This window comes from Lycorma delicatula, chromosome 7, assembly GCF_047948215.1.
Source record: "Lycorma delicatula isolate Av1 chromosome 7, ASM4794821v1, whole genome shotgun sequence".
Lineage (NCBI taxonomy): Eukaryota > Metazoa > Arthropoda > Insecta > Hemiptera > Fulgoridae > Lycorma > Lycorma delicatula.
In genome coordinates, this window is record NC_134461.1 from 6,388,350 (window position 1) to 6,400,436 (window position 12,087).

Here is a 12,087-nt window from a genome sequence, read left to right on the forward strand (position 1 = left end):
AGTAAAGTCAGTTATTTTTACACGGATTTGAATACTATATCGTGGACACCAGATGTTCTTTGGTGGTTGGGTTTCAATTAACCATACATCTCAGGAATGGTCAAACTGAGACTGTACAAGACTACACTTCATTTACACTCATACATACATATCATCCTCTGAAGTATTATCTGAATGGTAATTACCGGAGGTAAACAGGAAAAAGAAAGAAAATGGTATAAAAAGGTTGTCTACCACTGCTCTAGTTGGTGAGTGGACTTACTTAGTCATATTTCACATTTTTACTCAGGATTTTAATTTTTAAAAAAACCTGATAGAGAAGACTAATTTTTTTGCAAAGTGTGAACGAAAGTACAAAAATTATTTAAGAAAAGTTAATGTAAATTTCCTTGAAAGTATTAAGTAGCAATCGATTTGCAGTTACGTTGCGCTACTCGAACTTGGTGATTCACCACATTTTTTTGCAATATATTTTTGATGACTGATCGATCGAATGATACTATTAAACCAAGTCTCTTACGAGCATCAAACGATTCCGTTTGTTTAATGGCTGAGTTGCGTGAGGTTATGTTATTGTAACGTACTGTTAACCTTGTGGTGAAAACGTTATATTTTTAAGTGCATTACCAAGGTTTATGATACCGTAGTTACGTAAACAGGTAATTTTTTTTCATATATTATTAAATAATTTAGTGTGAATAGGCCTCATCAAGTTGAATGCGATTTTTAAAATGTTCCATTTCATTTAAATAAAAAGTAAAAAAAAAGTTTATGTATTGAGTTTAAAACTGTTCTTTATTGTCGTGGTGTTTACAACATCGTGCAGCATGTTATCAACTGTGGTGGGAAATTAGAGATGATTGAATTATAATCGAACATGTGCCGCTTAAAATAACTACAGTAATTTCAGATCAAAAATAGGGTTCTATGCCTCAAAATTACAATGTCCAGAAAAATATCCCAAATTGGGACATCCAGATCGGTAATTCTGATCTATTACTTGATCAACTGAAATCTTTTTCATACTTTAATAAACTATAGTAGATTACTTAGGATAAGGAAAACAGTGCAAGACTTGCACTGCAGTTACTTTGTAAGGTCAAAGTCCATGCTGTGTGTTAGTACTCTAGTAGGGTTACCAGACATACTCTTCTTCAGGGTATGCACTTTCATAATATGTTTTTAGTAGAGTACTTAAATATTTTTACTGTATGTAGAGTTTGAAGGGGTGAGCTTAAAATTACACTCTCCACATCACTAGAGCTAGCAACACTACCCATATATCTGAAAAAGAATTTTAATATGTTGCTCATGGCCCACTGATGATTACCCAAGTTTCACTTGATGAATTCCATCATGCTTGGGGTAGGTATTAAGACAAGTCTGATCCAGTATCATCTGTGAGCAGTGCTATGACTATACGGTAGGCAAATAGTTTATTCTATATGGTTTGTAATGATTCCCCAAAACTTGTTTTAAATTCATGACTTGTTTCTTGTTTTAAATTGAAGTGAATTGTTTTAAATTCATGACTAATAGCCTGTTATTACTTAGTATGAGTGTATGACAATTGTATTTTTATTTTCTTGTGTTAATTAATCTGATTTAGACAAAATCTCACAATGAAAATGTAAATTTACAGAAGGAGTTCACAGTGTTTAGAATACAAAAATAGATTATGAAGTACTTTGTGAAGTATAATAATTGTGTGGTATTGATAACAAGTAAGGGTCATACATATTTGAATCAGTATCTGTCTTCAGATAAAGATTAAAAAAAAATCACTAAGTAATCCTCATTCCTCTAAAACAGTTGATAAATACTTTGTGAAAGAAGATACAGCAGAAGAAAATAAAATTTTGGCACCAGAGACTGGATTGGCTTTCTACTCAGTGTCCCACAATAAAATCTACAAATCTTGTAGGCACATCTTTAACTTTTTGGTGATTATAGTTTTAAGTTTTTTATTTTTTTGATTCTATTTTTTATTTTATTTTTTGGAAGTGAATATAGTACACTATTTTTACATATTGTTCAACAAAGTTATTTAAACAGATTTTTAGAGATTCTGCAGAAGCCAGTCACAGTAAAATTTTATTAGCTAGAACAAAAACAGAAGCCATAATGTATAAACTTGTTGGCCCCTCATGGATCAACTCATAATGGTAGCTTTAATGTTTTTTTTTTAATGATATAAGTTTTAGCTCTTTTAACAAAGTTCTTTATAAGTGTTTTTAAAATTGATTGCTGGTGTGTCATGAAATCAAATATCATTTATGTTTTTTTAGTTAATATATTATTTGGTACTTGTGTATTATAACGGCACCACCATTGTTGGGAGGTTATAACCAGCACTACTGGTGGCAAGTTAAATAACTATGTTCTACTTCTTATGCGTAAGACAATAAGTTAAAAATATCTATTAAAGTTAATGGTGAATTTATAAGTAAAATGTGTGCACTTACAATTTGGTAGGTCCTAAATTCTAACCCACCGGGTTGGTCTAGTGATGAACGTATCTTCTCAAATCAGCTGATTTGGAAGTCAAGAGTTCCAGCGTTCAAGCCCTATTAAAGTCATTTATTTTTGTACGGATTTGAATACTAGATCGTGGATACCGGTGTTCTTTTGGTGGTTGGGTTCCAATTAACTGCACATCTCAGGAATGGTCGAACTGAGGAGACTACACTTCATTTACTCTCATACATATCATCCTCATACATCCTCTGAAGTAGTACCTGAATGATAATTCCTGGAGGCTAAACAGGAAAAAGAAAAGAAAAAGGTCACAAGTTCGTAGTGCACACAGTTTACTTATAACTTCCTCCACGTTGTGTAGAGGAAGCTGTTAGATTTTTGCAGGAAAAACGTATTCTTCCGAAGGGATGAAAATGTGCCAAAGAACATGTTATGACTTTGTATTTTAGTGAAGAAGTCATTTAGCGATGCAACAAAAGAAGTTGCCACACTAAAATAGGTATGCACACAAGTAGTTGGATGAAACACAGCAAAATAAGGGTGGGTGGTGATTATATTTGTTTAAACAAAAATTCAACCACGTCACCTACGAGGTGGTGTTAAGTATTACCATACCTTTATAATTTATCCCTAATATCTCTCCAGAAAACTGATTAGGATCTGAACAGGTTTCATTACTCACAAAATTGATAGCTAATTGATTAGAATACTTATAACATTTAGATCTTGTGTTTTTTTGTCCTAAGCTGCTACTATGATATATTAAATAAATGCAATGTTTTATATAGTTATTTTGTATAAAGTTTTGTGTGTATGTGTGTGCCTATGTGCGCGCGCACGTGTGTGTAAGTTGGAAAGCTCATATGGACAGAATAAATGATGAGCCTAAGGTACTTCTGCAGATACAGCCCAAAGGTTTTCTTAGTGTGGGAAGATGGGAAGTCCAAAAAAAAAAAAATGGTTAGATCAATTTCATTGTTTCTATAACAGAATTACATCATGTACGAGGGCTGTCCAGAAAGTAACTTTTGAAATAAAAAACCAACCAGATATAAAAAAAAATTATTGTATATATTTGAAAGGGACAATCGTAAACTAATTTTTCTACAGTCACCATTTAAATTGAGGCACTTCTAGTAATGATGCACAAGCTTTTCAGTTCCTTTGTAGAAATCCTGCTGCCTTTTGGTCCCCATCTTACACAAAACTTGTGAAACCAAGCTTTCTCGATACAATTTCATGCAGTAAACTTAGTGAAATTTGGGGGAAATGAAGCGAGAGTTCTGTTGATTTTCATCATCAGTTCATCAGTCACTAGGCTAGACCAACCACTGCGGTCCTTATCATGAACATTGGTGCAGCCATTTTTAAACTGAATGCACACTGCCTAACTCCACTTTCACTCATTATTCCATCCATTTACCTCACAAAGTTGCCGATGAATTTCAATTGGTTTAAGGTTTAATCACTGAACACAACTCGCAGGATTTTCTATTGAAGCGCAGATTTCAATAATTCACAACGAACAAAGTAGAAAAATGACAGTCCAAACGCTACGATGGCTTGATGCATATTGAGTGTAGAAACATTTTGATACCAAGGTGACTGCTCTATCCCCACCCATCTCCGCGCTAGGCACAAACATAAGTTATTTTCTAGACCATCCTTGTAGTTTTATTGTGAATGTATAAGAACTTTCATCAAATTTTATTTCATTTCACTGAAATAAGGTTGGGAAAATATCAATGAAGTTCACGACAGGCCGTCAGGCCTTCAGTGCCGTAAGGCCTAAGGCACTGAAGAAGCTACAGTACAGTAGTGATTACAAACACAGATTTCAGGATTTACAAATATAATACAGCACAATAGTTGCAACAGAAATAGATAATTATTAAAACTTTTTTTTAATGTGAAGTTAATAAAATTATTATGCAATACATGCAATTTAAATGAAATAATTTTTTACAATTATTGTTATGAAATAGATGAAAACATGATCTAGGCAAAGAGGAGATGCATCAATCATAGTAATTCATAGAATACTTCTGCATTTTTTTTGTGCACTAATTATTTCAGCTGATTTAATTAAGAGAGTATGTTCAATTGAGCAATTATTATTTTCTGAACAATGAATTTAGTGACTAGAAGTAACTTTTATTGGATTAAAATAATAATATGTTACAATCTATAGTCATTCATTTCCAACTGTGCTGCTCTAAACTGTCCAAATACTTCCCTTGTGTGTTTAAATTTGTTTGTGACAAGTGTTTGGACTAGAAAGATTTCACTTTATTAAAAAAAAAATATTTAAAATCTCACTTACCATGTTGAGTCTATAAAAAGTCATAAGGAAAAAATCCATACATACTTTATAACTATTTGGACATAAGTTTTAGATTAGAAAATATTTTTAAAGCGATTCATATTTTGTTGATATATAAAGTTGTATCTCTTTTAGCAATGAAATGTATTGATTGATAAATGTGTGAAGATTTAACTATAAAAAAAAAAACCATGAACACAAATGAACTGATGGGTTAAAATTTTATCCCAACAGGTGGCTGTATTAAAAGAAAGAATATTTTTGTTGTTCAGGTTGTTTCATAACATCCTATCATGATGAATCTGAAAAAATCTTGGGTATGATTGAGAATCAAGATTAAAAATTACTGAAGTATAGAAATAGTGATCTCTGCTCCTATGTAGCTCGCATTAAAGCGCAACCAAATCCTACGTTTGATGTAGTGTTCTCTAACCTGAATTTCAATCAATATGAGGAACAGCCGAGATCTACTGTTCTGTTAGGCATCAGAGCTCAGCGCCTTTTTTTATCTCTAAACATACAGTTACCTCTAGTTCTTACTATAACTCAGTATTATTATCCACCGTGGCAGCCTTCTTGGTAAGTTACTGCTTTAGTCTTTGTCGACACCATAAAAAGTACACGAATCAGTTATCTTATAAGGATTTTATAATATTGTAAATACCTTGGATCCTGATGCAGTAGTTTATACTAATGGCTCTAAACCCGATAACTCTGTCAGATGTGCTTTTCTGGTTAGCAATAGAACGTACATGTTTGGCCTTCCGACCATTGCCAATGTTTTCCTCATGGAACTGTACATTATAATTAGCTCAACATATCGACACATACTTGTCTGTTCAGATTCCACAAGTGCTTTGCAGGCAATTAGTGACATCTACTCTAAATATCCTGTTTTTTGTGAAATACAGTCCATTTTTTCTGAAATGATCCCACGTAATAGGGCGTATAGGGCACACTAGACTCCCTCGTGGACATCTTATGACAGACTGACGTATCTGTTTGTGTTCTCTGCGACTGCCATTTGACGATACACTACATACTTTTGGATTTATCTGTTATGCTGCATTGTTTCGGAAATTCAAATTAGGGGCTAAAATCTGAAATATTTCAGAAAACAATATGGCGATGTTATCCAATGACATTGTTTCTTCCATGTATGCTGTTTTTAGGCGTTTGAATATTGCCTTTATTTTGGTTTTATTTTATATTTAGCATTCCACTTAGGCATTTTAGATATGTCATAGTAATTTTATGACTTGGCACTTATAACGTCACCTCATTCTGCGCAGAGGAAAAAAATAGAAATGATGTTGTCCTCAGTTGAGTTCTCTGAATAGATTAGTAGAAATACTATTATTCTTTGCATCTTGTGATTCTCAAGTAAATGGAACACATTGCTAATCGCGTGGATATAATTCCCATTAATGATAACGATATTATTTCTGTTGCCCATAAAGCAAAATTTCTGAGTGTTGTATTAGATGACAATTAAACTCTTGGGATGCTCAAATTATTTTCATTTGTAACAAAATCAAACCACACTACCTGCTTTGAAGCGCCTTAATAAAACACTGTCTTCATTATTAAATATTTATTATGTTTATGTATATCTCATTTGCTTGGGCTCTCAAAAATTCAGAATAAATTTTGAAGATCGAAAAATGGATGGCAGATCACTGTTTGGCACCCATAAGTTTAAGTTATATAAATGGATGTTTAGAAAATTAAAAATCTTAACTTTACATATTTTCAACACTTGTTTTTTCAAAATACCAATTCCACTTCTATCAAATCTGTTTTCATTGCCGTTTTTATGAGAAAGAGCCTTAAGTCTCTGTTGCCATTTTTTAACAGATTACCAAACAATTCCAAAACTATTCCTACAAAATTATTTAAAATTCAATTAAAAGATTTTCATTTATAGAACATTACTCTGAATTTTTACATAATACTCAATTTTCTGCATTCCCTTCAAGTAAATAAATATGTACTTAAGTAATTTTCATTAGCATCTTCTGAATTGTGAATATGTTGTAGTTATTTTTTGTATTTTGTATCTTCACATTATTTACCTTAACTAATGTTAATGTATCATGTATTCTATTTTTACTAATTGTATGAACTTTATGGTTATTTTTTTATTTTAAAATTGTATACTTTGTGATGCTGCTTTGTTCAAGGTTTTATAACGATTTTCCCTTTAGTAGCATTTAATCGCATGATTTTGTATTAAAAAGTATTTTCTTTTTGAATGGTTTCTTCTCTTGTAGATCTATTATTACCAAAATATTACAATGGATTTACTTTCTTACAGAATAACTTATTATTAATCAAAAGATTTATTAATTACCCTCACCTAACTTTTCATAGAGTTCAGATAGTAATTAGAAGTGATTACCTTTACTCCAATATAGAGCCTCTAAAGCTTTCCTTAATATGTAGACCAGGAAGTTAAAAAAAAAATCAGAATTACCACCATTCCTTTAAAAAATAAGTACATGTTATACGGGGTGATATAAAACCATTTCGTACTTAACTACATGCCATTGTATTTTAGCCTGAAATATTTATTATTTGATAAGATCTATAATACTAACATAAGGATAAAACTGGAATATTCACTTCAAAGAAATATCAGACGGGCAGAGATGGAGACCGTTAGCCTTCCCATTTGAAAAGTTGATGGCTCAAGGGCCGGCCAAACCAATTATATTTTAATATTAACAGCTTCTGAATACTGCCCCGGTTAGGTTCTGTTGTTTGGTTTTAATTAATTACCCGTCCTGGCTCAGAAATCCATGGATGTACCAACCGTCACAAACTGTTACACAGACAAGGGAACAACCGGCTACAGATCCCTCTCTCAAATAAAAAAGCTTCATATTTATATATATGTATCTGAACTGAAGATTCAGAAATATCACGTTAATCAATAGTTAAAAAAATTCTAAGCAAAGATAATGCGGTAAGAATTTTAACTTTTATTTTATTTATTTTACGGATTCTGTATTTTACAACAAGATTCCACGTTAAAATTTTAATATTATTATCTACTTTTGTTCCAGGCCAATTATTAATAATGTCGTCATGGAAAAAGGCAGCAAAAGCAAATCAGAAAACACACAGAGAACGGCATCAACCTGAAAGCAGAGCTCACTTAGGTCTTTTAGAAAAAAAGAAAGATTATAAAAAAAGAGCTTACCAACATCATAAAAAGGAAAGACTATTGAAGATATTACGGCGAAAAGCTCTTAACAAAAATCCCGATGAATTCTACACACACATGATTAATTCAAAAATGGTTGATGGTAAACACAGGGAGAAAATTAAACCCGATAGTCATACACCGGAACAGATTAAGTTGATGGAAACGAAAGATATGAAGTATATTGAATTTAAAAGAGCCATTGAAAGTAAAAAAATTGATAGAATGCAGTCTTCACTACACATGATTGACGCCGCTAATAAAATTCAAAATAATCATATATTCTTTGTGGATACACCAGACGAGGTGAAAAATTTTGATTTGGCTCGGCGATTGGATACTCATCCTTTATTGTTGGACAGAAAAACAAATCGTATTAAAAACAAAGAACTAAAAGCGGAAGTCATATCAAGTATCGATGATGAGGTTATACAGGAAAGAAATAAAACTTATTCAGAATTAGAAAAAAGAATTCATAGGGAAAAGGAGTTGCTTGTAGTGCAACAAAAATTACAAGTAAAAAAACATCTGAAAGATAAAAATATTAAAAAACCAAAACAAATTAAACCGGGTACTAAAGAAGCTCCACCCGTTTATAAATGGGAGTATGAAAGGAAAAAATAATATTTCTTATCTAAGATGAGTATATTTTTTGTAATTAATAATATAAGAGAAAGAAATATAAGTTTTTTGTACAGTACTGTTGCATTTTCAATTTTTTATTTTTTGAATGCTGTGCATAATTTGCTAACTTTTTAATAATCTCCTGTACCAGAACAATGCAAGATGTTGGGGGATGTTTTATCCACCTGTTTATTGCAGATCCTGAATATCAGTCCCTTGCTGCTGAATCTTTCTGTTTATCCGGTAAGTATTTAATTTTTTAATAATTATCTATTTATTTTTAGTTTGTTTTTAAGATGGACTTAGTTTGGGATTGGTTTTGATCCTTTGTAGATTGTACTTGTGAAAAATATTCTAACTCTGTTATTCCTTGAAGATTAACTTTATCTTAATACGATTCCTCTTCAGTCTATCCAAGACCGAAAGTTCTTAGGTCTAGTAATAATGCGTCTGATGGACCCTAGTTTTGTGCAGGATCCAATGCACTTCCCTTGTAGCGATCACATATGGTGGCTGGAGGTGGTTGCCTGTCTATTAAGATGAAGGAAGGTTAGGGAATCTGGGTTGTGGAGGTCCTTCTTCTGGCAGTCTAGGCTGAGTTGTCTGTCTACACCTTAAAAGTAGAAGATAAAAAACATTGGTTCATACTTCCTTGTTTATTAGGGGCTGCAGAAGGAGAAAGATTTAAAAATCTTAAATGTATATGTTTAACAATCTTCCTAGAATTATACTAGGATTTCAGTTATTAAATTCAAGTCTCCTGTTAAAGCCCATAGGGCTATTTACGATGGTGGGGGGGGGGTGGCGACTGGAAGCGTCACAAGGCAGGTGTCTTCCCCTATGAGATTGGGAAGTTAAATTCTACGATTGTGTTTTGATTAAATAAAAAAATTTTTTGATTTATAAATAGACTGACCATTTTATTGACTTGAATTATAATATATAACAATGCATGATAGAGTTAGTGCATTAAATTACGATGTGATTTTATTTTTGATTGTTGTAAAAATGTCAAGATTGTGTTCACCTTTCAAGTTACAATTAAATGCTCCTAGCCTTCGCAGGTTTTCTTTCTTCTACATATAGAGCTGCAGAACACTTTACACTATACACATACACTACACATGCACCCTTACACAACTACACAACAACATCTTACACTGTTTCTTTTTACACTCGATGGTTTTGGAACACCTTTTGAAACGCAATCATAATCCAGGATGAGAAAGCGGTGCGTTTGCAGTCTTCATACAGGACAAGGTATCAGCTACAAGGATACCGCTAGCTATCCGGATGCCTGCAGTCATCATAGAGATCTCTGCCCCATTCAGATTGCACATCTGCAATCTACACCTCTTGCTGAACTCTGGTTTGATGCACTAGATATACAAAATGGAGATTTTTGTACTTTTTTTGAACAGGAGTCGTTCAAATTACATCTCCATCGTTAACAGTAAAAGACTTAAATGCCTTCGCATTTCATGGGGCTCAACGATCTGTTCCCCTCGAGAAACTATCATAAACAGAGTGAGACAGGACTTGGACCTCTGTCTTCTGAATAACGGATCATTCACGTTTATGACTGGTCATAAACTGACACGTCATTGACTGGTACTTCGTCCAAAATTGGTCCCTCCTTATGCTCACAAAGTTTACTTAAAACATCGCCGAATCGTGTTCAGGAGATCCAAAATGTAAAGAAAAGTTATTCCCTTCAACCTTCCAACACCCCCTTAGAATATAAAACAGATGCAGTAGTGATTTCCAAATTCTTTGGAAACCCACTAAAAAGCAAGAGAAAAGATAAGATATGTAATCCTGATCGGCTAATATTACTAGCCGTTCAGGGTTCGCTTCGCTCGCCCTTCTAGCCAGGAAGTGGAGCTCCCTGATCCTCCGCTGTATTCGTTATGCTCATAGTTGTGAGAATCATAGTAGTAAATGGTAATTGTAAGTGTGAAAAGCCCTCTATCCCCAACGTTTTATTCGTTCTTAATGTAGAAGTTCTGATAACCCTTGCAAGGGAGTTAGGATCACGATTTAAGACTTAAAATCTTCTCTGGGATAAGACAAATATATCCTGAAAATTTGAACGTAATCTGTAGGTTGGTTCTCGCGTCATGTTACTGCAGACAGACATTTCCCATTTATACCTTAAAATAAATAATTATAATAAAAAAATTAATACTATTTTTAAGTTTATCGAGTATAAATGTTGCTAGGTAATTTTCAGTTACGTTGATAGGGTACAATAAAATAATTTTTTTTTTTACTTTATTTATTCTTCAAAGTTTTTTCTTTAATTTGGTATAAAATACGTTCGGATATGCGATTGGAGATTTTTTGTTTCTAACTCTATTGATTTTAGTTGTCGCGCTTGTACTCCTTTTGAATTATGTCGCTGTCTTTCAGCATTATTATGCAGCGATATATGAATCGATATTTACCTACAACGATATTATTGTTATAAACATTTGGTACGATTTCAATGACAATTTATAATCGTATACTAACGTATTTTTTGGCCGTTTGATAATTGCGTTTTCATGCAGGTGTAGTGTGTTTTCAGATTTTATTTTTAGATATTAATAAATAATGCCTAGGTCGCAGAAAATATCTTAGTGTCGGTAAAAATAAAATCATGGGCCGAACTCGTGACACGAGTGATGCAAAGTTACGTAACCTGCAAAAGCAAACAGACATTCCTGATAGCGATTCTAGTAGTAAAATAACAAGCGACTTAGATGTGTACGGAGAATTCAGTCCAGGTTCTACGTATTTAATAGTACGTGCTGTCTGTCGAAGTTGTGGAAGTGACATTTCAGTTTTTGTGAATAAATACTTCGGCTTGGCTTCTAAACTTTCTTTTTTTTGTAATTGAACTGAAAAAAGAGTTTATTATTTTTCTCCGTTTCGATTAAAACTAATAACAATAAAATACAGAGCTTCTTTGATGTATATCGTAGATTAGTGTGTGTGGGCTTCGTGCTATTTGTAAAGGAAAGCGTTTCTGTGAATTACTTTGTGACATAATGTTCCAAAACCACCAATTAAATTTTCAACAATGTTGATGTGGTCGCTGATGCGCAATAAAGCTTTGTTTGAACACGATGAAATCAGCAGTTAAAGAAGTAACTATCGATACCTGTGGTAGCCCTGATATTTGTGAGGCAATAGACGGTTCGTGGCAGAAGAGAGGCACCACCTCTGTCAGCGTGTCGTTACTGTCACTAGCACAGACACGAGTAAGGTAATCGATTATGAAGTTTCATCTAAATACTGTAGATGTAAGGAGAAGAATCAAAATATTCACGCTGACTTACTGTGGTACTTCTGGAGGTGTCGAAGTTCAAGGAGTAAAGGAGGAATATTTTTAATCGCCCTTTTAGTAAATTTAACATTTGTTATGTTCAGTATTTAGGGATGGGGGACCGAAAAGCCTACAGTGCCGTAT

General features: G+C 33.0%; 1 protein-coding gene across 1 annotated transcript; it reads left to right on the forward strand.

Moving 5' to 3' along the window:
- Window positions 1-517: 517 nt before the first annotated feature.
- Window positions 518-8,709, forward strand: LOC142327611 (putative U3 small nucleolar RNA-associated protein 11). Its single transcript, XM_075370812.1, has 2 exons — window positions 518-659; window positions 7,870-8,709. The coding sequence occupies exon 2, from the start codon at window positions 7,884-7,886 to the stop codon at window positions 8,631-8,633; it is 750 nt and encodes a 249-aa protein (XP_075226927.1). The 5' UTR covers window positions 518-659; window positions 7,870-7,883; the 3' UTR covers window positions 8,634-8,709.
- Window positions 8,710-12,087: the final 3,378 nt, after the last annotated feature.

Excerpts from the sequence above, each read along its gene's own strand:
- LOC142327611 (XM_075370812.1), top strand. The coding sequence starts at position 7,884 with ATGTCGTCATGGAAAAAGGCAGCAAAAGCAAATCAGAAAACACACAGA.